At 48.0% G+C, this 25,513-nt stretch overlaps 1 protein-coding gene and 1 long non-coding RNA gene across 2 annotated transcripts in view; both read left to right on the forward strand.

The window, feature by feature from the left end:
* The first annotated feature begins 2,178 nt into the window (after nt 1–2,178).
* LOC141493625 (uncharacterized) lies at nt 2,179–5,656 on the forward strand. The gene is made up of 3 exons (XR_012470261.1): nt 2,179–2,399; nt 3,666–3,691; nt 5,109–5,656. It is a non-coding gene; the product is annotated as an uncharacterized LOC141493625 (long non-coding RNA).
* A 213-nt stretch (nt 5,657–5,869) lies between these two features.
* Nucleotides 5,870–25,513, forward strand: part of NFE2L3 (NFE2 like bZIP transcription factor 3) — a 29,570-nt gene continuing 9,926 nt past the window's right edge. Inside the window, exon 1 of the mRNA XM_074195510.1 lies at nt 5,870–6,612. Coding sequence (XP_074051611.1) covers nt 6,094–6,612 — 519 coding nt within the window. The 5' untranslated portion in view covers nt 5,870–6,093. The remainder of the gene's footprint in view (nt 6,613–25,513) is intronic.

Here is a 25,513-nt window from a genome sequence, read left to right on the forward strand (position 1 = left end):
CTTTGATGGGGCTATAGAACCTCCTTCTAGGCTCCTGGGTCCTCTGAGACTATCTTATTTGACAGAAGAGAAAGTTCAGATAGTCCTTTGAAAACAGGAGCATTTATTAAGTGTTTGCTGTTACCATGTGTTTCTAAGGACAAATACAAGTTAAAAGAAAGACAATTCCTGCTTTCAGGGAGCTTACACTCGGATGGCAAAGAATTCAAAATTGAGGGGTGTCCATCCATTGGGGAATGGCTTAACAAGTTGTGGTCTATGAATCTGATGGAATTCTATTGCTCCTGAAGAAAAGCCTGGAAAGATCCACATAACCGACACAAAGTGAAATGAGCAGAAGCGACAGTAATTGATACACTGTAGGGTTGTAGGATGATCAATTGTGACTGACTCTGCCCCTGACTTCCCAGGCACAGGGACAGATGGCCCTCCTGAGAGGGTGCTTACAAGCTCTGTTTTCATAAATATTGGGTATTTAAGACTTTTGGGTAGGAAAATGTCCCTGTCTTTCCTGTTCCTCTCTTTGATTGGTGATCCAACTGGCTTGGGAATAGATATGGCAGCAGAAAGGGTCCAATGTAGAAAGCAAAGACAATTCCAAAAGACTTGAGACAGAAAACATCATCCACATACAGAGAACAATCTAGAGTCACTTTTTTATTTGTTTTTTGCTTTTTTTACCCCTTGTGGTTTTCCTCTTTTGCTGTGATTCTTCTTTCACAACATGAATAACATGGAAATGTGTGTAACATGATTGTGTCTGTATAGTCTATATCCTATCTCTTGCTGTCTTGAGGAGGGAGAGGGGAAAAGAAAGAGGGAGAACATTTTACAAAAATGAATGCTGAAAACTATCTTTATATGTAATTGGAAAAAAAATTTGAATAAATGATCGCTGCCTGCCTAACAACCTACTGAAATTTGAATTGGATGCATGCAAGCCCCCTATCTTAGCTGGACAGTTTCCCAGGCTCAGGGACAGATTGGCCCTCCTGAGAGGGTGCTTGCAAGATCTGTTTTCATAAATATTGGGTATTTATGACTTTTGGGTAGGAAAATGTACCTGTCTTTCCTGTTCCTCTCTTTGATTGGCAATCCAACTGGCTTGGGAGTGGATATGGCAGCAGAAATGGTCCAAGAAGAAACATGGACAGCATCTGACCAGCCAGCAGGTTCCTGGTTCATTGATCCTTGGTCCAATCACCAACCAAAGAAAAGTGTCCAGACTGAGAGTTGGAAGGAAGCCCAGATGAGGAAACTGAGACCCACATGGTGAGACCTCCTGGGGTCACACCAGTGCTAAGCCCAGGAACCACCAAGTTTAGGGAATTTGCCCAAGGTCGCAGGTTCTTAGTGTCCAAATTCAATGCTCAGTTCACTCTACCATCCTGGACTGAAAGCCTGCTTTGGGCAGGCTGGAAAAGTCATCAGTTCCCTCCCTGGGCCTCAGTTTTCCTCTCTGTAAAATGATGGAGCTGAACTTCCACCTTCCACCAGCAAAAGCAAAGACTCCACATTATGTGAGGACCAAGAGTTAAAAAGCAAACTCTTGAAAAGCTATCATTTGGCAAATGGCACTATTGGGACCTGAGGAGGCCTTTAGAATATCATTTGCATAGATGGAAAATTCCTCTTAAATTATTTCCTCATGCAAATGTGTATTTAACAGGAGATTCCTGTAGGGCCTGTAGTTTGTGTAGGAAGGAGGACAGGAAGGGGACCATGGCCCTTCTCAGACCTGGTGGGGAGAACTGGCTTCAGTTCTGGACAGTGCCACTGGCACAACCAGTTGAGGAAGGACCTTCAGTCTGTGCCCTCTGCGGATGGTGGAAGGAACTGGGGATGTTAAAATCCTGTAGAAGAGAAGCCTCAGGGGAGACAGGAGAGTCCAAGTATCTGCACTTTTTCTTTGTGACTTCAGAGGATACAACTAGGTTTCCAAGTAGTCAAAGTAAAATTCGAGTGGTTACAGTGTAAGCCCGGGCCCAAGGCTGGCCCCCACACTAGGGCACGAGCTGTGAGTGGAGAGGACGCAGAGAGGAGGGACATGAAGCCAGGGATTGCCAGAGCAGGGTGAGAGGACAGAGGGCATCACAGAGAAGATAAGACATCATTTTATGAGGGCAATAGCCAGAAAGGGACTTTGGCTGGAGCAGGGAGGGGAGTAAGGTGTAAACCTTAAGATTTGAAAGGAATACTAGATAGAGATGAGAACAAGAACGAAAACCCTGTTGACATCGGGTCATTTGGAAATTTTCTCCTTTCACAGCCCCTTGGACAAATGTCTCATGCCCTGTAGCTGTGACTCCAAAAATGCAATCATGTACCTTCGGGGGTTTCGCCACGGACTGCAGGCACTCCCTGGTTCAAACAGATTTGTTTTCCGATTTACAGATACAGTAAGTATGTCTTGGGCCTTTGGCCTTTGGCCTTTTTATCACACTGTGGAATATGATCTGGTGATTCTAATGCCTTGGAGGCTTAACAGGGTCTGCCAGTTTGGAAGAAGAGAGGGCAGGGAGTTGGAGGGAAGGGATCTGGACCTCCCAATGGAGAAAGGAACCCTTGATGTGGAAACATCTTTGACTAATGTAGACTGTCGACTCCTCTGTAGCTTGGATTAATTGTCCATGGTTATCCAAGCAAGCCGGCAACAAACATGCCTTAATAGTCTTCTGTAAAGCAGGAACTGGGCTGGTACAAAGGTACAAAGATGTAGATGAGACCATCCCTGTCTTCCATCCCAGCATGGAATGACCTGAACCCAGGTCAATTGTCAACAATCATTTATTAAGCACCTACTATATACCTGCTAAGACAGGATACAAAAAACTTAAAGACAGTTCCTACCTTCAAGATGCTTACAATCTAATGGACACATAAGAGGAAGCTAAAAAGGGAGTGGAAGGATGGATGTACCTGACTCAGGAGAGACTTTATCTTCTAATATATATACATATATAGATGAATATACATAGAAAATATATATTGATGTTTGTCCTTCATTCTCAGAGAAGACCATTTCCTTCTCCAGCTCATTTGACAGATAAAGAAATGGAGATAAACAGGGTGAAGTGCCTTGCCTCCCAGGGTCTAGTTAAGTGTCTGAGGCTGGATTTGAACTCAGGAAGATGAATCTGCTGACTTCAGGCACTAAATCAATGTCTGTTAGACGTTATTAGTTGGTTGGTTTTTGTCATCAAAGAAGACCAAAATGACATCACTATCTAAGAGACAAGTTATGATGTGTTCAACTGTGGCTGACCAGACTACCTCCTAAAACAAAGAATTGAAAAGAGAGGGAGGAAAAGTCATTAAGACTTATAAATATATCAGGAAGGTGGAGCCATGACACACATGTGAATTGGATTGGAGTGAGGGGATGCTGTGCTAAGTCACCAGCTTCACTTTCTCCTTCAGAGTCCTCTGGGTCAAGTGACCAGATGTGAATCAAGGCGACTGGAGATGGTCCTGGATGCGAGGCCAATTATGTGTGCCACATAGTAAGTGAGTGGCAAGTGTCTTCTTCAGTAATGAAGGACAAGAACCAACCAACTAATGACAGCTAACATTGGCATAGTGCCTGAAGGTTATAATAGACATATATCATTTGGCCTTTATTACAATCCTGTAAGGTATGTCCTGTTATTATCTCTCCTTTACAGATGAGGAAGTTGAGGCAAGCAGAGAGGTAAGAGACTTTTCCAGGGTGGGGTAATGTGTAGATACTTAAAACTATTTACAAGTGAAAACAGGCATTACCCCAACACTAGTCCATACTGTATGTTTTTATATGTTAAAAGAATTCAAAAAATGCAAGTTTCATGCATCACCAAAAAACCTTCCATTATAACACAGAAGTGATACTACCATTACAAGCAACAGTGAAGTATATTGCCATTTCTTGGCTTGAAGATAATAAAACCCATGCAATACACCCAAAACAACCGCAGTCCTACTCAAGCAAAATTTGAACCCAGATCTTGCTGCCTCCAAAGACAGCTCTCCCCCTCTCCTCTTACCCTGCTTTTTTGGATCAAAGGGATGCTGACAATAAATATTTCTAGTGGTTAATGTCCCCAGAGAACAAAAGGCAGTAGCTTTTTAAAAGAGGTGTGCCAAGGTGTTGGCCCTTTGGGGGAGAACACTGGGGGAGGGCCACTGTCCCCAGGCTTGTGGCAGGTCTCCAGGAGCAGCCTTGGCACAGTCACAGGCCTGCAAGTCAGGACTTGATATCCAAAGGGTTAAGACAAACAGCCGCTTCAAGGGTAGCAAACATCCTCCACTGTCTCCTTTGGGTGGACAAACCAGTCATTAGGCTGTCATAGCAGCGTATTCACAGTAGCTGGCCTTCATCAGCCCTTGCGCATAGTAGGGATAGAGACTGGGCCATGACTCCACTGGGGTAGGAAACTTCAGTGAAGAAATTCCATCCACCAGCCTAGGTCGTTGCACTTTCTATGAAGTTTATAGTCTTAAAAGAATTAGGACCGAATGGGAATGGGGCTACAGCCAGATTAAGCTGAACAAAATCTATAAAAATACAATAAAACAGATAATGTTCCATTTTTAAACTGAGACAATATGTGGACTGAAGGGCTCTTTACGGGCCCTTGTGTCTATTGGAGTTTGACCTCCCTGGTCTGGGACAGAGAATTAAGGCGTGCTCAAGTGCGATTTGAACTGAGATCTTCCTAGCTTTGAAGCCATCTCTCTCTCTCTCTCTCTCTCTCTCTCTCTCTCTCTCTCTCTCTCTCTCTCTCTCTCTCTCCAAGCCGCCTCTAAGCCTCAGGAACCCCCAGAAAATCTATTTTTTCTAGTATTCGTATCTTTGTGGAGGAGGGAGGGACCCCGCAGTCGCCGAGGAGGGCTTTCTGGGAGGGACACCCCCAAGAACCTTGAAGAGGTTTCCCAGAAGGTAGAGAAGAATGAAGTCCATTTCAGGCAAGGAAGGGAGATGGGAGAGGAGCACCAAGGTCAGAGAACAGGGAGGAGGCCAGTCTCACGGCCACAGAGAGCAGCTGGGGGGAGGGGGACACACTGATGGGAAATAAGGCTGCAGCCACCCAGGGGAGTCAGCTTTCCCCGTTATTGATGTGTCTGGGCAGCTCCTGCGGTCTCTACCTGCCCCCAGTTCTGCCGGACGGTCATTTGGAGACATTTGGCTGCTGTTCAACCCCCGTCTTTGCACCGGGCCTGAGAAGGGGACGAGTGCCATCATTCAAATGGTAACTGCCCGGCCTTTCATAGGTGGTGGTGAGGTTGGCAAATCCGCAAGAATCCTGCAAATGGAGGACTAGAGGTATTCTTGTGGCCATTGGCCAGAGGGGGAAACTGAGGCCCAAGGACCCGCTGGTGGCGGGGCTGGGGCGATGGGGCTCTCTTCCCTTTCTGGCCCCAAGTTCAAGTCCCCCCCCCGCCCCCAGCAGCCTCCTGGGTTGCAACAAGTGTAACCAAGGTCAAAAGGCCCCCCCCCCCCCCCCCCCCGGCTCTTCGGAAACCCCCAGCTCAGGTTCAGCTTAGGCTCTCTTCGCCCGAGTCACTTCTGGCGCCGGGAAAACCCCGAAGCCATCCAGAAGCCCCAGCCCACGAGTGGGCAGGCCCGGTGCCCAGAGGGGGTCCTCTGAGGGGGGCGCCGGGTGGGAGGCGGGGGGCGCGGGGCTCTCAGGCTGGGGTCCGACGGGGCGGGGCGCTGGCTCCGAGGTGGGGGGAGCTCGGCCCGGGCGGAGCCTGCGGAAGGCTGGGGGTGGGGGGAGGTGGAGAGAGGGGGGCTGATGGGGAGGGGCTTCCGAGGGGGAGGGAGGGAGGCTGGACGGGCGGGGCCCCCGGGACGGAGGGAGGGGAGGGAGGCTGGACGGGGCGGGGCGGGGCGGCCAGCGGCTGTCTGGGGCTCCTCCTCCCGCATCTCCTCCTCCCGCATCCTCCTCCTCCTCCTCCTCCTCCTCCTCCTCCTCGTTCTCCCGGCCGTCCTCTCCTCTGGCCTCGCGGAGCGGCCGGCTGCGGGCATTCTCGGGGTCCCGCCGGACCCCGCACCCCGGGCGTTCTCTCCCCCCGGGCTCCCTGCTGTCCCGGAGCCGTCGGGGCGCGAGGAGGATGTTCCCCAAGCGGTCATGGGCGCAGGGCTGCGGGGGCCTCGCGCACCTGGTGGTCCTGCTGAGCCTGGCGGGGCTCCGCGTGGACCTGGATCTCTGCCCGCTGCTCCCCCCGCCGCCCCTGCTCCGGGACCCCTGGGCGCTGCCCCCCTTCCGAGCAGGCACCGTCGGGGCCCGGGGCCAGCTGCGCCCCAAGCGCTTGGACTCGGACCCAGCCTCGCTGCCCGAGGGGCAGCGGCTGCTGCGGGAGGTGCGCGCCCTGGGGGTCCCCTTCGTGCGCCACACGAACGTGGACGCCTGGCTGGTGCAGCGCGTGGCTGCGACGGGGGGTGCCGACGGGCCCCCGAGACTGTTGGGGACCCCCGCCCCGACCGAGGCGGGCGGAGAGGCGGACCCCGGAGACCCCGACGGCGGCAGTGGCGGCGGCGGCGGGCCGCCCCCGGCTGAGGACAAGGACCCCGAAGCTGAAGAGGAGAGGTCCCCGACGGCTGCTCCAGCGTCGGGAGGCACCTTGGAGGAGGTAACTCCCGGCGAGGCCGCACCCCGGCATTCCCGGGGCCTGGAGGGGATCCGGGACCTTCGAGTGCATCTAAGGGCAGTCTCCCCTTATCTTCGGAGACGAGGTGAAGGGGACTAGCCCAAGGTCACTTGGCAGCGCAGCCTAAATGCGGGTGGAGAGGCTTCCCACTCTGGCTCCCCTTGCTGCTAGACCTGGACAGTGTAGACAGGGTTCGGGAACAGCTCTGCAGCGGGGTGGGCACGGAGGCGGACAATGAGAAGCGATTGGGGGGGGGGGGGGCAAGGCTCAGGCAGGGAAGGAATGGGGAGGGATGATTCCCGACTCGGGGGCAGCTCTGCTAGGGGACAGTTCCCCCTCCTGCTGGCTTCCTAATTTGATCTCTCCAAAGCATCTTCCAACTGGGTGCTTTAATCTTCCTACCAGACTAAAATGTTGTCAGAAACAAACACCCTGCATGGCAGGCAGTTTACAGAGGGGGGAAAATGAGGCACAGGAAGGTTTGGCACAGGACAGGAAGCCAAGCCTTCAGACTCTCCCTTAGTACCCCAAAGAGAACGTGGCTGGTCTCTGACATCCCTCCCATCTAGAATTTATGGCTCCATGACCTAGGTTTGAATCCTGCCACTGACTCTTCCCACCTGTGTGGCCTCATTTTCCCACTAGATAAAATGAGAGGGCTTGGAGGAGATGGCTTCCAAGGTCCCTTCCAGATTCTACTCTAGAACACCCTGAGCGTGTGGGGAAAAGGAAATCTTAGAGTGCTTTTCCCCTCCTCATAAAAACCTTATGCTGATCACACCAGCCTGGACCAACCGGTATTGCAGTGAGGGTAAGCGCCCTAGGCCAGGACCTAGTCCAGGGGCAGTGGGCCCCTCCACCGTGGTGTGCTAACAACCATTCCAGAACAGTCCTAATAATAGCTCACCCTCCTAAGGGTGGTGCCCAACCCTCATTAGTGCACGAAAAGGAAAGGCCCCAACTATCTCATCTCCATGGGCCAAACAGGTTTCCTTTTGTCTATGAGTTCTTTTCAGTCTGCTCTCCTCCCAGCCCTCCATGCTCTGGGTGGACTCTACTCTTTTTTTGTTGTTGTTTTTGTTTTTTGCAAGGCAATGGGGTTAAGTGATTTACCCTGAGATAGATTCTGAAGCAGCAAAGTGGCCTGGACCCCCAGCCTGGGCACTGTAAACAGGGAGCCAGATGGGCAGGAAAAGCCAAGAGCAGAGCTTGCTTTTTTCTTTCACCCAGCTTGACCACCAGGAGTGATCCAAAAGCCTTTAAAGGGTTTGCTTCCCCTGAAACTTGGAGGTTAGAGATTAGTATCAGTCAACAGATCTGTTCCTTCGATGTTGTTTTGGTTGAATTGCAGTCTTATGCAAATGAAGGGAAAAGTTCTGGGCTGATTTAACTCTCTGTGGGCTTGCTGTTGTTGGACAAGCTTCTCCACCCTCACCTAAAGAGAGGATTGTCTCCAAGTGGGTAATGATTCACCCCTATGCTAATCTAACCCCAACCTCCTTGGATGGATTACAGTCATCCCTGCCCTTTCTGTCTCACCGTCTTCCTGGTCTGCCCACACAGTCCCATTGGAAGTACCCTGCTGTCTCACTCACATTGCCACTGCCCTTTTTCACCTCTTGCCTGGACTGTTTGTTGGACCCTCCTATCTCCCCCTTGATCATCCATCATCTGCACAGATGCTGAAATTAGTCAAACTTGTCCTTTGGAAGACAGTTACTGCCCTGCTCAAAAAACTTCTGTGGCTCCCTATCACCCCTAGGTTAAATGCCAACCCCCTGACATGCTATTTAGACCCTCTGCCAGCAGCCTCCACCTGGTCTTCCAGTCCATCATATTCCAATTGTGCTGGCCTAGCTCTTGCCCAGAATCCTGCACCTCTGGCCCATGGGCGTCTATACAAACCATGTCTCTTATGTGGAAGGAACTCTTCTTTGGTCTCTCAGAATCTTTCACCTTCTCTGGGAAGCCTTCCCTGCTTTCTCTTATCCCCTTCAGGATTTATTTAGTTCTGGCCCCACTATGTGGGGAATATGGATACAAAAGTGAGACCCTCCCTGCCCTCAAAGAGGATGAGAAGCTGACAATATCCACCAGCTAGCATTTATATAGTGTTTTAAGGGGTGCAATGTACTTTGAAGGTAGTGCACTGGTTAGAGCTCCAAGCCTGGAAGGAAGGAAGGAAGACTCATCTTCCAGAGTTCAAATGAAGCCTCAGACACTAAGTGACCTTTGACAAGTCACTTCACCTTGTTTGCCTCAGTTTCTTGATCTGTAAAGTGAGCTGGAGAAGGAAATGGCAAATCATCTGCTCTGAGGAAGACAGGGTGATGTGACTTGCCCAGGGACATACATTAGGAAGTATCTGAGACCAAGTCCAATTCTTCCATAGATGGAAGATGAATAATGAAGCATGGTAAAGAGACCAATTAGAGTTGGAGTTGGGTCAGAGGAGTCAGGGAAGTCTTCTGGAGGAAGTGGTACCTGGGCTGAGCTTTGAGAGGAAGGAGTCCAAAGGTGGTGGTGAAGAAGGCAGGAGCCCCCTGCAGATACAGTGTCCAGAGGTGGCTCCTGGAAGGCCTGGCTGCCTACACAGCATTGTAAGAATAAAGGATGGATCATGCCACAACTGGAGGCCTCAGTGAGGATGGGGGCCAATGGGTCCACTGGGTTCAAGGCTGGCTCCAGCCACATATTGTCTATGTGACCTGGGACAAAGCTTGGAATTTCTCAGGACTGGAACCAAATAGGTAATTTTCAGAGAAAACTCAGGACAGAAGTTTCCTTTAGGAATGAAATTGCAGATAGAAGTCTCATCCTATCTATCCTCAGAGCCTGGTATATAGCAAGTGCTTCATAGATGCTCAGCCCCCTTCTTTCCCATCCTCAGAGCCTGGTATACAGCAGATGCTTCATAGATACCCAGCCCCTCATCCTGTCTGTCTCCATAGCCTGCTGTACAGCAAGTGCTTCATAGAGAATGACCGTGATTTGGCCATGGCCACTGAGCTGGGGGAGGCCCCTGCATTTAGAGATTCTCCTCCAGCTGCTGGCCTCAGGCCCAGAGAGCTTCCAGTGGCTCAAGTTGCCTTTGGACAGTGAGATGTGACACTGGATGACAAAGCCCCCTCTCCTGAGGCAGGGCTGACCAGGCCCGAGGGCATCCACTGGGTTCTGAGATCGCTGGACATGCAGAACTGAATTAACTAAGCATTAGTGACTGATCTGGAGTTGACCTCTGAACCCAGGAGGCTTGGGTTCGAGTCATCTCTTAGTAATTTAATCCCTCAGGACCCCTGGCTTCCCTTTAGGAGGAGGAATGCCCGAGGAGGTGCCAGTCAGTCCCGGTGGAGGGAGAGCCCTCCCAGAAATGAAACCTAGCTCTAATAATCTATTTTTTTTAAGTGCTCCAAGTCTGAGAGTTGAAAGGTAAAGTGAGGCTTGGCTTTCTCAGAGAGCTGGGAACCTCACTAATCCCTGATTTTTATAGAGCTCTTTGAAGTGTTCAATGCCAGGGGAGCCCTGGGACAACAGACCTTGCTATTTCACAGCTGAGGAAACTGAGGCCCAGAAAGTGGCTTCCCTCCAGGGCTACCCAAAGACAAGATCAGAACCTAGGCCTCCCATGTCCAACTGCTTTGTGCAATGAGAATTTGGGGGAAGGCTCCCCTGGTGGGCCTATGGTGGCTACCCAATGGACAGAAAGGTCTGGAGTGGGGATCCTGCCCTTGGGGTTTTCTGGGCCTCAGCTCTAAAAGGAGGGGCTTACACTGGTAGCAGCCCCTGGGGTCCCGTCTGTGACCCTGGGCCACTTGGCTGAAGCTGAAGAGAGAGAGAGAGAGAGGCTCTCCCCCCAGCCCAGCCCAGACAGACTCCTCGGGGGGAGCAGGTGTCCATGGGAGCGCAGTAGAATGTGAGCTTCTGAGGGCAGGGACTCTCTTCTTTTCCTCTCTCCAACCCGGGTCATTACTCATACTGAGCCAATTGAGGGAAGATCTCCCCCCCCCCCAAGTTTTGCCCCCTGGAAGCCTTTTGGCAAGGGGGAGTTTTCTTCGCAGCAAAACTCTGCTTAGTTGGTTGAGTGTAAACAGGCCCCTGGAATTCCCCTGAGAGCCAAGCTCCCCAGAACCCACACTGTGACCCACAGCCCAGGACGCCCCTTGGGGCCGGCACAGCACAATCAGCCCCAAACTCCGACTTCATGACTCAGTGGCCGGGCACCTGGCAGAATCCTGCCTCAAACACTGGGCCTTCCAGTATGGAAACTCCCTCCCCTAGACATCATCGCCATCATCATGTCTGTAGCCTTGGAGCAGGGGGTCTCAGCCCATTTAAATGGCTGAATAACTATTTCCACATTTCTCTATTTCTTCCTTCAAATGACAGGTCGATAGATCTTGGATGCTAAGTCTAGGGTTCCCATTTGTTGGTGAATATCAAGATGGTAGCACCGTAGGCCAGAGATCAGGTGCCAGCTGCTTCAAGCTCCCTAGGGCTCCTTGCTCTTTGCCCCCAGCTCTCTCTAGAGAAGATGGGCTGGGGGCAGGGGGGATGGACTCCTTCTCCCAGACCCAAAGCCCAGTGGAGCCCAAGGATTGGCCTCCGGAGCTCGGTTTCCAAACCTGCGATCTCAATCTCCTTTCTCAGGCCCCAGGGTAGATGAAGTTTCACAGGTGTGCCTGTCCAAGGCCCTCCTTCCCCCCCAGGAGTTCTTCCGTGCCAGGCGGCCAGCCCTCGGTTACTCAGCAGATTCCGTAACAAGTAAAGGGTTTCATAATTGGAAGCACGTTGCCCTGGACGGATTTATAACCTGTTTACTGTAGAAAAGGTGTTTGTGGGCCCCGGGCCTTCCCAGCCAGGCCCTTCCCCTGACAAAACAGGCTCCCTGGGATTGAGTGAAGGAAGTATAGCTGTTCTATTTATAATTACAAGAACAAGGATAAGCATTTAGCTGCCACTCTGAGGCCTGCAGGAGGGGCTGTGACCCCCATTTTCCAGTTGAGGAACCTGAAGCAAGATGACTTCCCTAGTGAGTGCTTGGGGCTGGATTGGAACACAGATCTTTCTCACTCCAGGCCCAGTGCTCTGTGCTATCATGATACCGACCTACCTCTGGCATCAGGTGTAACCCCCTTTTTTTTACTGAGGCCCTGAGGGATGAAGTGGTTTGGTCCCGGGAAGAAGCAGCATCCTCTTGTGGGCTTTGTGGTGGAGTGGTGCTGAGTCGGTTGGGTTTCTTGGGCTCTGGAGAAGGCCCTTTCTTCCTTCCTGGACCCCAGAATCTTTGGGCTAGTGAGGGCGGTCCTGCTGTTCGCTGGCCTCCTAGGCCAGTGCTGGGATGGGCAGTGGGATCACTTAGGGTTACCTCTCCAGGAAGGTCAGTGATCAGAGAAGGGAAGCGGTGGGCCATGCCTGCCTTGGGGATGGTGGAAGGATATGCCTGCCTCACCAGTGGGGGTGGCACCATGTCTGCCATGAGGGTAGTGGTGGGGCCATGCCTGCCTTTAGGGTAGCAGGAGGGCTACGCCTACCTCACTGGTAATGATGGGACTATGCCTCTCTTATGGGGCTCTACCCACCCACCCAGAATGAGAAGTGTTTTATGTAGATAAGAGAAGACTTTGGGGAGGAGCAGAGAGAATATTGAGTATTAACATTAAGTATGTGAATCAGTATCCTGGGGAAGAGGGAGCAGACTTCTGGAGTGAGCCAAAGCAGGATGGCTCCAGGTCCCAGATGTCAGGGAGGGTCTCTTGTGTAGGTACAGCTCCAAGAGTCCGTGGTCTTGGCTGGCGGGGCCCAGCCAGTGCAGAGGAGGGCATGTGGACCATAGGGCTTAAGGTCATAGGACTTCCAGGAACCAGATGGAAGCACCTGGGCACCTACCTAGGGCTTGCCATCATCCTGGTGGATGGAGGCATCTCCCCAGGGAGTGGCTGGCATGGTGAAATCCTCAGTGTTGCCTCACATTATCTGTCAGCTTCAAGGCCACACCAGAGATAAAACCTCACTGTTCTCCGGATGCCTCCCTCCTCCTCCTCCTCCCACATGAAGCTCCCCACACAAACAAGCCGCTCCCAGAAATGAGCCTGACTGTGTGGGGCTGTCTCCTTGACCTTGACATCTTTAAAGCTGGAGGGTGCCCCCAGACCCCAGGTCCGTCCTGAGCCCCTGAAGTTACCAGAGGCTCATTTGATTCAGTCCTAACAGGTCAGAGGCATTGAGCTGCTGCTCCTGGGGACCCCAGAGAGCCCCCGGGCCCCTCGAAAATCGGCCCCCGGCTCTCTTAGCTCCTCTTGGCAGAACTCCAACTTTGTCCCTACTTCAGTTTAATCTGAAAACCTCAGAAATGGGGGCAGATTCAGTCCAGGCCCTCCTCACTCCCCGCAGAGGTGGCCTCGCCCCCAACCGATTTGGGGCATCTGTGGTTCTGGGCCCCATCCAGTGACTTCCCACTTAAGTGATAAATCACCAATGGCCATCCAGGTGTAGTAAATGCCCCCCATCCCTCTCCCCAGCTAATGCAGCTTTCCCTTCACTGAGGCTCACTTTCCCACCTCCGGGGATGACAGGAATTTAATGACAATGTTTAATTCAATTAAATTCAACACTCACTTAGTATGGATTGAATGAATCCCTGCCTCCATGGAGCTTCCATTCTATTGGGGGGGGGGGCTCCCATTCAGCAGACCCGGGGAGATATTTCTATGAAAAGTCAGGTTCTTGTATGGGGGGGCGACTTGGGTCTAGGCCTCCCTCGCTGCCCATCTGCAGGGTCTGGGCCAGACCTGGTCCTCGGCGGCCAGGCTCTCTGCCCGAGTCGCCTAAGTCACACCCTGGGAGCTTTGCGACATTTTGGTTTTGCTACCTGGACCTTCTTAACCCCTGTGATTAAGAATGGCATCCGTGGAAAGGGGTCATTATCAAGGGAGACCTGGATGCCGTGGCCTTTGCCTTAGGCCCCCCCAGGGCTAGAGAGGAAGGAAGTTGGGCCAGGACAGACAGCGTGAATGCAAAGGCAGGGAGGCGAGAAATCAAGCCCTGAGCCCAGGGGATGGCAGTTAGACCAAGTCTGTTGGGAATACGGAGAGGGAGGATCTGTGGGATGAAGGAAAGAGGTGTGGAGGGCCTTGAATGCCAGGCTAGGGGGCCTGACCACTCTTCGGGAGGCAATCGCAGGATTTGGAGTAGAGTCAAGGGTCAAGTAGCCGAGGAAGCCAAGTCTGGTCCAGCTATGGAGGAGGAATTGGAGAGTATAAAAAGACCCATCAGTCTATCGCAAAAGCCCAGGTGGGCGTTAAAGAGAATTGTGTATAAGGGTGTTGGCCATGAGAACCAGCCCAGGAAATGAAGGACAGAGAGGTTGTTGTGGAAGGAGGGGAAGAACTTGGGGCTTAGATCAGGGACAGAAAACAAACGAGAGTTCCTGCCTCCCTGCCTTTGCCCATGCTGTTCCTCATGCCAGGCATGCCCTCTCTTGTCACCTCCACTTTTCAGACTAAGGTTTGGTCCAAGTGTTACTTCTCGTGAGGGCCGGCTCCTGAACCTCCCAGGTGTTAGTGACTCTCCCCACCCCCAGCTCCAAAATGACTTTGGATTTCTTTCGCTTCTAGTTCTCCCCAGCAGGATGTGAACCTCAGACGGTCCCTTGCTAGGCAGCCAGCTCTTATGAAATGCTTATTGTGCGCAGGCTTGGTGCTAGCCCACCCCCACTGGAGCAAGGCAGATGCAATCTGGCCAGCCCCAAGAAGGAGGGCGTTTATCGCCTCATGGCCATCCATTTCTGTAGAGGTTTAGTCTAGACTGCCAGGAATCGGGAACCCCAGGGAAGAAACCCCTCCACCAATGCAGCTCTGTAATTTGTTGGCTCAGCAAGCTGCCCTGGATCCCAAGAGGTTTCTAGGCCTAAACCCAAGGGTGTAGAGGCCACCTCTCTCTGGTTCTCCCTAAGGAAAATGGAAGACCCTTCAAAGGCCAGATGGTCTTGGTAGTGGGTACAGTGGAAAGAATCCCTCCTGAGGAATCCGAGAGCCCCTTGGTGAGGGTATCAGGCCCACCCTTGCTGTCCACATGGCCTTGGCCTCTCATGCTTAGGGACAGTCCCTCCAATCCATCCTTTCTTTTAATTTGTCTCTTCCTGGTGATGGCCCCACTGTGGGAGTCCCTGTCCCTCATTCTCCCTAACCAAAAGTCACAAGATAAAAAAGACCTCCCGGAAGGGCTCTCCTTCTGTCCATTCACACTGTGCTTATTTCCACTCCCCTGATGGCTGTGAATCTACCGGACATTCTGTCTCAGGGTCTCCTCATTCAAGTCTGCCAGAGACGCAGGAGAGTGAAGTGGGTGGAGATCTGGACCTGGGTTCAAATTATGTTTTGGACAAGTGACCCTGACCTTCTCTTAACCCCCAGACTTTTCTTTGTGACAGATCCCCAGAAAAACTCCCCATTCTGCTCCAAGGTCTTCCCTCTAAGGAGGAGAGTGCTCAACGTATCCTGTGAAATGACTAATCAGGCTCACACAGCTGGAATAAAAGGATTTGAACCCCCAAAGCCTTAAACATTTGGAAGAAGCATCAACTCTGGATTCAGAGGTTCTGGGGTCCAATATATTGCTTGTGTGATTTTGAGCAAATTATTTTTTATTTCCCCCATTAGCAACTACAGACCCCCAGCCCTGCTGAATTCAAAACCCAATCCAAGGCCTCTCCTCCCTGAGGCTTCCCATGAATCCATCCCCTTCTAAAAGGGACCTTTCCTTTCTCAAATCTCTTCTGTTATCTTTCACCCTTTCCTATGGGCTTCTGGGGGAAGGACTCTCCCTTTGCGAAAGCTCCCTCCGCCAACGTGGATTGAAGCTTTGCAGGTCCAGGCTAACTGCAGGTCTGGGGTCCCACGATCAGTAGAGCAGGGCTCGTATTACCTTCATTTATGTACTGTCCGACTTTTCCTCCGAGACCCTAATCTGGAGGGCTGGACCCCTGCCTTGGCTTTGGAGGGCACCGGAGCTGCTTCACAGGTTACAGAATCGTGTTTGGCTTTTTATTATAGGATCAATTGTGTAGCAAGTTGAACAGGGTTTAAACTCCAGTTCTGGACCTTAAAAGGAAAGGACTCTGGGAGTGAAGGCCTCCTGTGTGATCCGGGCTTACCTGGGAGGCTGAGACTGGCAGATCTCCTAAATTCAGTGTTTTCAATTGTCATAGGTCGAGTCTGGCAGGACTCTGGCATCCATACAGTGAGAGATGGGGTACAGCCCCAAGTTGTCGAAGACTGGGCCTGTGAATGGCATCCCCACTAGAGAAAAGGAGACCCCATCTGAAAAGGAGAAGACGTTGACATTTACTTCTTTTAGTTTTCTCCCTTAAAAATAAAATAAATGGGGGCGGCTAGGTGGCGCAGTGGCTAGAGCACCGGCCCTGGAGTCAGGAGCACCTGGGCTCAAATCCGACCTCAGACACTTAATTGACTCAATAGCATTATGAGGAATGTCTGGGAATCTGGGACTAGGTTAACATGAATCAATTGATCAGTTAAAAGGCATTTGTTAGGGGCAGCTGGGTAGCACAGTGGATAGAGCACTGGCCCTGGAGTCAGGGGTACCTGGGTTCAAATCCGGCCTCAGACACTTAATAATGACCTAGCCGTGTGGCCTTGGGCAAGCCACTTAACCCCATTGCCTTGCAGAAAAAGAAATTTTTAAAAAGGCATTTGCTATTATTTTGGTGGGGGAGGGGAAATCAAGTGGGGTTAGGTGACTTGCCCAGGGTCACACAGCTAATAGATTCTGAAACCTAATTTGAACTCTAGTCCTTCTGCCTCCAGAGTTGTTGCTCTATCCATTTTGTCACCTAGCTGCACCCCCTCCCAAAGAAAAACATTTATTATTAAATACTGACCACACTTGAGGAGATGGTAGGGTTTACAAATGCAGATGCAGATGGCTTCTGATGGCTTTAATGAATTTAGTTCCATTCCGATAACTTCCATTATATCTCCCCTCCAAACTAGACCATGAATTTCTTCAATATATTTTTAAAAGGGCGAACTGGGGTCTTGAGTTCAAATCCCTTCCTATATGACCTTAGGCAACTCACTTAAGCTCTTATAGTCTCAATTTCCTCATCTGTATTATGAGGGGGTTGAGCTAGATGACCTCTTGAGATCCCTTCCAGCTTCAGACCTACAAGCCTGAGATTCTGTGAGATCCAGGATTTTGTGGACCTCCACCAATGGCCATCTGAAAACCTCCATTCTTTTTTTTTGTTGTGTTTTTAGATTTTTGCAAGGCAAATGGAGTTCAGTGGCTTGCCCAAGGCCACACGGCTAGGTCATTATTAAGTGTCTGAGACCGGATTTGAACCCAGGTACTCCTGACTCCAAGGCCAGTGCTCTATCCACTATGCCAACCTAGCCGCCCCTCGAAAACCTCCATTCTTGAGACAGTCTCTTGAAATGGTTGAGGGTGGGAAAAAATGTCCTGGCCTGATGGCCCACCTTCCAAGAGCCTAGAACTGACCAGCTCAACTTGACTGGCCCTCAGAAGGCAGAAACAGTCTGTCCATCACTAGGCCTCCTTGAGAGGCTTTCCTGGGCTGAGAGGCGACATCTCAGCTTCCAATCCTGCCAGATCCCCCTCCATCAAATGAATATCTTTAATGTAGGAGGGGGTCGATTCAGGTAATCCATCTAGTATTCATTTATGGGGCATATTCTGGGCACTATGCCACCCTCTGGGGACACAAAAAGGAGCATACAATCGAATGGGGGAAGACAACAGGAAAACAGGGATGTTCAAAGTAAACTATATACAGGAGAAATGGGAAGTCATTAATAGAGGGAAGGCACTCTAAGTGAGGGCGCCGGAAGAGGCTTCCTCTAGGTAGATGGTGGGATTTTAGCTGGATTAGGGTTACAAAAACATTTTCTCAGCCCAGCTGATGAAATTACAGAAGATAAGAGAAGAATGTTTGCCAACATTATTATAATAATATAATTCATGTTAATTATGTAATTTTATTATAATACTTAGACAATAAAAATAATAGTATAATAGAATTTATTCCTAATTAGTCCAGTTCCTAATTTCCTAAAAGGAAATTTGTTTAGAAACCATCAGTAACTTTTGAGAGATCGATTTAGTTGACGGATGAGCTGTTTTTTCAGAGTTCATTACTAGGCCTCCTCTTCCCATGATGCTCTGTGTATTTTCTGGAGAGGGAGTCCAGGTTTAAGGTTTGGGGTATTGTTCTTAAGATACCATCTCAGTAAACGCCTTTACTTTGAGCTAATTGCATCCTCTGGCTGACTACAAAAGGGAATCTTTAACAGTGGGGGTCCATGAGCGATAGTTTTAGGAATGTGGACCTGAAGAGTACCTTAGACCTGGGACAGCCTCCCTGCTCAGCCTTCATGGTGAAGTTAAGAGGATGGGGGGTAGCTCAGACTGGGGTCCAACATGGAAATATACTTTCCTGTTCTAAAATCTTCATTCTCTAACAAGATACTGGCCAGATTCCTTGGTTTTGCCCTCAAGGCCCTCCACCACCATTCCTCCAGTTTTCTCTCTTATACGTTCTTGTGAGCCTATTCTCACACCATTTCTTCCATTGCCTGTCCAGACTTACCCTGGCCTCTGTAGTCTAGCCCCTGTATCATTCCATACTGAATGCTCTTTAGTCCCATCAATGTAGATGTTCCCTCCATTGGTACAGATTGCAACCCATCTCTGCCATTTTTGACATCATGAACATGCTAGCCAAGCTTTGGTGGAATATGCATTTTCATTCTTCAGAGGAAATTACCTGGGCAAATCACTTCATTTCTCAAGACTTTGGACTTGAAAAGACTCTGTTTCAGAGAAAATATCAAATTGAATTAGAAAAAATAGTTTCCTAAACTAATAAATCACAGGTCCAGACCCCATGCCCCTCCCTGTCTCATTGATCCCCATCTCTTCCATATCTTACCACTATGGTAGAATGTTGGGGACCTTCTCCTCTTACTCAGATTTGGGACCAATTCATCATACAATATACATCCAAAGTCATAATCTGTTCAATAGATATTTTCTGTGTAGATGATTCAGATATATGTATCTTTTAATCCCTGAACTAAACAGGATATTGTGCAATATCTTGGGGTACTCCCCTGTCTGATCAGTTGAACTAGGGAAGCAGTGTTCTTTTCTCTTCTTAGAGTCCTTTCAGTTGATATCCCTTTCCCCACCTCAGTCTCTACTTCCAACATGTAAAAAATAAATCTCATCAAAATGTAAGAAAATTTGGGGGTCATAAACTATATAATATGGAAGAGAACTTCATGTTTTAATAGCACAGTCAAATTTGGATCAATTATATTGAGTTCAGAATTTTAAAAAATAAAAAAGGCAGAATTTTTTTAAAAATCAAATTTAAAATTTTTTTTTAATTTGAAGAGGGGTGGCTAGGTAGCACAGTGGATAGGGCACCTGCCCTGGAGTCAGGAGGACCTGAGTTCAAATTCAACATCAGATACTTAATAATTACCTACCTGTGTGGCCTTGGGCAAGCCACTTAATCCCAATGCCTTGCAAAAAAGAACCTAAAAAAAAAAAAATCTGGAGAATTACCGTTCAGAATGGTTTTGCCTTCAGACAACTCTAAAGAGTCTTCCTGATCTGGCCTCTGAGATACTCCCTAGTCCTTCACAAAGACCCACAAGAATGGGTCACCTTGCCCTCTTTCAGATAAGGGTTGCTTTTCTTTCTGTTCCCATGTCCCCCTCTCCCCCACCCCCACCCCCACTTTGGTTCTTTCTGCTGTTGCTTCCCTTTGCTTTAACATGACTGGTCTGTGCCTCCTTTTGACAGGCATCACCTTAGCAAATAGTTGCTCTTTTCCATTGCCTCCAATGGTCATTGATCAATTTTAGTCTGTTGTCCAGCTTCTTGGGCACCACTGCCAGCCCCTTTACCCAAATGGAGCAATGCTCCATGTCTTGTAGCCAAGATATATTTATGCTCTGGCACACCTTTGTTATTTTATCATGTTTACCTGCATTTTAAAATACATTAGTATGTATAGACATTCTACTAGCTGTGTGACCTTGGTCAAGTCACTTCACCCTGTTTGTCTCAGTTTCCTCATCTGTAAAATGAGAAGGAATTGGCCAACCACTGTAGGATCTCTGCCAAAAGAACCCCAGATGGAGATATGAAGAGTTGGACAGTCCTCAACAAAACCAGTTTTAATTAAGTAAACAAGTGTTTATTAAGGCACTACGATGAGCCAGATGTTATACTAAGCTCTGAGAGAAAGAATTCAATAATAAAGAAAGATGCCCTCTGGAAGCTTAGGTTCTAATGGGGTGAGAACACCTGAGAGGAAGCTGAAGACTGGCAGGGCAGGGCAGGGGAGGGGAGTTGGTAGAGGAAGGAATCCAGGAATCCAGAGAGTAAGGAGTGGATTCTAGAGAGGAGTGAAGCACAAGGGGCAGCCTGGGCACGTTCTTAAAATGGTGGTTCCGGGAGGAAGAAATGGGTCGGGGGGACTGAGGCGTCTTCTAGAGCAAGAAGCTGCTGGGTAGAGAGATAAGTCTGGAAGATGGTGAACCTTCAAGGATTCACAGCCAAGGCCCTGAACATTCAGTATGTGCCCTGGCCTCTCTGATGGGCCTCCCCTTTGGGCCTTCGGCCTGACCATGCGCCCTTCCCTCTGATGAGCTCCACTTCTGTGGCTAAGCAAGAGCCTCAAGACTTCACCATTATTAGGGCGGTTAGGTGGCACAGTGGATAAAGCACCAGCCCTGGAGTCAGGAGTACCTGGGTTCAAATCTGGCCTCAGACACTTAATAATGACCTAGCTGTGTGGCCTTGGGCAAGCCATTTAACCCCATTTGCCTTGCAAAAAAAAAAACCTAAAAAAAAAGACTTCACCCTGGCAATAAAAAAAAAACCCAAAGAATGGCCCCCCCCCCAAGAAGAAATCACAGACTCACTTGATTTTTTTAAAAACTATTTTCTTTTCTTGTTGTCATTTTGAACTTGACAATAATCAAGCAACTGGATATACAGAAGACCATAAAAAGCAGATGAACCAAAACTGGCAAGGCCCTGTTAGGTACAGATTGAATTTTAAAAAGATAATAATTTCTTAGAGTAATATATTTATTTAATAAGTGTATTATATAAATATATTTATGAGTATTTTAATATAAACATACTGTCTAAATATCAATAAGTGAATATGTTTATATTATATAAATTTACATATACAAATTTATTTCTATAATAAATATAAACATATAGTATGTTGATCATATCAAAAGATAATAAATAATAAATTCAACACCCCAAGTTTCAAAGCTGTCAGCTTATCTGTTTCTCCTTCTGAACCTCATTCTTTTGTTTTCTTTTTTTAATGAAAATATTTTTCTTTTTTTATCTTCCTTCTCCTCCTCCTCCTCCTCTTCCTCCTCCTTTCTTCTTTCTTCTTCTCATCATCACTGTCAGACCTTTAAACCTCAGGCACAGAATTTCAGAACTACTCTAAAAAGATGATTCTTGAAAGGAATGGAAAAAAACCTCAGGGTTGATGGGGAGTTGATCCCCCTGCACAGTTTGCAGAACCCACAGTTCCAGAAAAGCACAGTTGGCTTCATTTCTTCCCATTGTGGCTTTGTTCCTGGATGCTCCTCCCCTGTGACTCCCACTTGGCTGAATCAAAATTTCTTTTATCGATCCCAAAACTGAGCTCTCAGGTGCTTCCACATTGAGGACTGAAAGATTTGCTGGGGGAGGGCACAGAACTACCTTTGGGGGGGGGGGGTGTATGTCTGCGGGTGTGTGTGAATGTGCAGATATGCATGTGTTCACAAGAAAGAGTGTGCGTGTGTGTGTGTGTGTGTGTGTGTGTGTGTATGTGTGTGGGGGGGGTGTGACCCACTCCCCATCCTAATTGAAAAGAATCTTTCCTGGCACTTTCAGCCTTCCCTAAGGACTGCAATTTTTATTATAAGGTTTTTTGTTTCATAAAGCAATCTTTATTTCATTTGATAATCACAACCAGCCTGGGAGATGCTTGTCGTTGTTTTTAGTTCATTCATTCATTTCAATCATGTCCAACTCTCCATGAGCCCATCGAAGTTTTCTCAGCAGAGGTACTGGAGTGGTTAACCATTTCCTTCTCCAGCTCATTTTACAGATGAGGAAACTGAGGCAAGCAGGGTGAAGTGACTTGTCCAAGGTCACACAGCTAGTCAGTGTCTGAGGCCAGATTTGAACTTTGACGCCATCCACTGCTTCCCTCTGGAAGGCAGGGACTCTCATTTTACAGATGAAGAAACTGAGGTAAACAGAGGGTCACACAGCTAGTAAAGTGTCTGAGGCTGGATTTGAACTCCAGGTCCAGCATTCACTCTACCTCCATTTTCAACTTAATGGAAAAAGAAACTTGTCCGTGAGACTTCAAATATATTCTGTGCAGATGGCCGTTTTTAAAGACTAATAAATTCAGCCTATTTGTTTTTGAACACTCCCCTGCTTATCTCTGCTTCTGAACCTCCTTTTTGTTCTAGTCTTTAAAAAAAATAGATACAAAGTCCCATTTTTCTTCCCCACACCCACATCTTAAAACAAAAACAATATTTTCCTGTACTATTTTTAGTCAAGTAAATCAAATCTGTACATCAGCCATATCCAAAAGTATCTCTCTCACTCTGGGTCCTTGAGCTCCCCATCTCTCTGTTGGATTGACAAACACCCCTCCCCCATCTGGCTCCTGCTTTATCATTAGTCTTCTATAGTGATGGTTGATCAACAGTTCTTAAGTCATTCAAAATTACTTTCATCACTTTTTTTTAGTTTTTGCAAGGCAATGGGGTTAAGTGACTTGCCCAAGGTCACACAGGTAATCATTAAGTGTCTGAGGTCACATTTGAACTCGGGTCCTCCTGACTCCAGGGCCGGTTCTCTATCCACTGCGCCACCTAGCTGCTCCCCAAAACCCCTTTCAATAATAACAGAAGAGTATACACTCAAGATTTTTATTTATTGTGCTGTAATTGTACAAATGGCCTCTTAATTCTTCTCCCAACTCTCTGCATCCATTCATACGTCTTCCCAGTTTCTTCGAACCCATCCAATTCATATTTGGTTCCATGTATAGACTATAATTTGTCCAAATATCTCTCAGGTGACAGACACTCCCTCAGCTCCCAGATTTTTGCTATAACTAAACATGCTGGCATGATAAGTATGGTTCCTTTTCCTCTCCACTTTGGAGCCACACTTTGTCAAAGAGCCATCCCAGTTTTGTGACCCTGCGGACAGAGTTCCAAATCGCTTTTCAGAACTGATTCACAGTTTTTTCCAACAAGGTCCTCCCTTGGTTCCTGCAGTAGTTTCCCTTTTCTGTCATCTCTGCTGATCTGTGGGTGGCAGAGTTATTTTAATTTGTAGATCTCTTTATTATCAGTCATTCAGGGCACTTTTTTTCATTCAGTTGTTAAGAGCTTAGATTTCTTCCTTTGAAGAATTACCTGTTCATATTCTTTGATCATTTATCCATTAGGGAATGTCTCTTATCCTTATATATTTTAGCTATCAGACTTTATTAGAAATACTTGCTGCAAAGCATGTTTCCAGGTCAACTGTTTCTTTTCTCATTTTAACATCATTGATTTTATTTGTACAGAAACTTTTTAATTTTTAGCAAGTAAAACTGTTCACTGTATCTTCTGTGATCTTCGTTAGTAATGAACTCTTCCTCACTCATAGCTGTGAAAGCGATCTCTTATTTTGCCACTCTATTTAAAATAATAATAGTAATAATAATCCACCGGAGCTTATAAAATCTTTTACTCAGATTTTCCAGATTGTAGGGGTGAAGTCTGAGAAGACTTCATCAAATCACTGACAAAGAGGTTCCATGATACAAAATGATTAAGAAATACCCCTGGTCTAAACCTCATTTCTTCCAGACAGCCCTTCAGTTTTCCCAGTTTTTGTCATGTTATTCCTGATGATTCTGATCTTTTAATATTTTAATATTCTTGGGAATCCAAAAGCATCCATAGGTTGCCCCAGCTCCCTGCACAGTCCTACTTGGCTTTGATGGAGCATTTCTTGCTATTTACTGCTTGTAATTTAGTTAAAAAATATTGTCTATATAACACCTAAAAAAAAAATTCTTAAGGTCCATAGGAGCGCCATCCTGGAACATCAGCCTTTGTAGATTAAGCCTGGCTCTTCCAAACTTTATAATAAAAGGAGAGAGGGAAAGAGTATACTTTACAGGATTGTTTACATCCTTTTGGGGTTCAGTGCTGACTTGTATTTTTGTTTAAACAATCTACTGAGTTTCTCTATCCAACTATGGAGTAAACTCCCTTAAGGAAGGGCTCTGACTTTTTTTATTGCCTTGTCTCCGTCCCCCACTTCTATATTAGACTTGGGGGGTAGGATCTGTCTTTTTTTAAAATTAAATTTGATTTTTTCCAATTTCATGTAAAGATAGCTTTCCATATTGATGTTTTGGTAAGATTTTGAGCTTCACATGTTTCTACCTCTCTTTCTTCCCTCCTTCCTCCCCATGACAGCCAGTAATCCGATAAAGGTCATCCATGTACAATCATGTTCAACACATTTCAACATCAGTCATGTTGTGAAAGAAGAATCAGAACAAAAGGAGGAAAATGAAGAAAAAATGATAAAACCAGTTTTTAAAAGTGAAAATAGTATGCTTTGGTCTACATTCAGCCTCCACAGTTTCTTCTCTAGATGTAAATGGCATTTTTCTTCACAAGTCCTTTGTCTTTGTTCACTGTACTGCTGAGAAGAGCTAAGTTCATCCTAGTTCTATCATCACATAATGTTGAAGGTTTGCAATGTTCTTCTGGTTCTGCTCGCTTCACTCAGCATCAGTTCATGCAAGTCTTTCCAGATTTTTCTGAAATCCACCTGCTTAAGATTTCTTATAGGACAATATAGAACAATAATATTCCATGATATTCATATAGCATAGCTTGTTCAGCCATTCCCCAATTGATGGACATTCCCTCAATTTCCAGTTCTTTGCCAGCACACAAAGAGCTACTCTGAATATTCTTGTATATGTGGGTCGTTTTCGCTTTTTTTGGTGATCTCTTTGGGATACAGCCCCAGCAGTGGTTTGTCCCCAGTAGGGGTTTCTCACCCCATGACAGACACACTCAGGAGCCCAGTGATGCCCTGCTCTCCCTTCCTTTGGACATAGTTCCCAATTGCTCTCCAGGATGATTGGATCAGTTCCCAACTCCAACGATGCATTGGTGTCCAATGTCCCCACATCCCCTCATATATGGATCATTTTCCTTTTTTATCATATTAGCCAATCTCATAAGTGTTAAATAATGTTGACTGATTGATTTTCCTCTCGTAGTACTTTGAGGCCCAGGTTCTCAGTTAGGATATATGGGACTCATGAAGGAACAGGCAGCCTTTCTCAGTCTACTGAAGACTACAACCTTGGAACTTTTCTCAGGAACATGTGTAGGAGCACAAACCAAGCCTGTACTCCCAGCGAGGCCCCTCTCTTGACCTCTCTGTGTGACCACCTGATGACTCCCTCTGATCCAGCTCCGAGGGTCTTTGTCCTCCAAGCTCACACTCCCCAGGATCCACTTTCTTCTCCCTCCACCCAGTTCCTCACCCCATGACAGACACCCCTAGGAGCCCAATGGTGTCCCCAGTGCCAACCAGGAGAGCCTGACTACCCTGCTCTCCCTTCCTCAGGAATCCTCGGTCATCAGAGTCTTGTCTTTGGGACCAGAGTGAGACCAATGCATCATCTGGCTGCTCATGACATATTTAGAGAGCTATCATGTCCACCTGCCTTAGCTTTTCTGCAGGTCCACTTCTGCCAGCC

This window comes from Macrotis lagotis, chromosome 7 (genome assembly GCF_037893015.1).
Source record: "Macrotis lagotis isolate mMagLag1 chromosome 7, bilby.v1.9.chrom.fasta, whole genome shotgun sequence".
Classification (NCBI taxonomy): domain Eukaryota; kingdom Metazoa; phylum Chordata; class Mammalia; order Peramelemorphia; family Peramelidae; genus Macrotis; species Macrotis lagotis.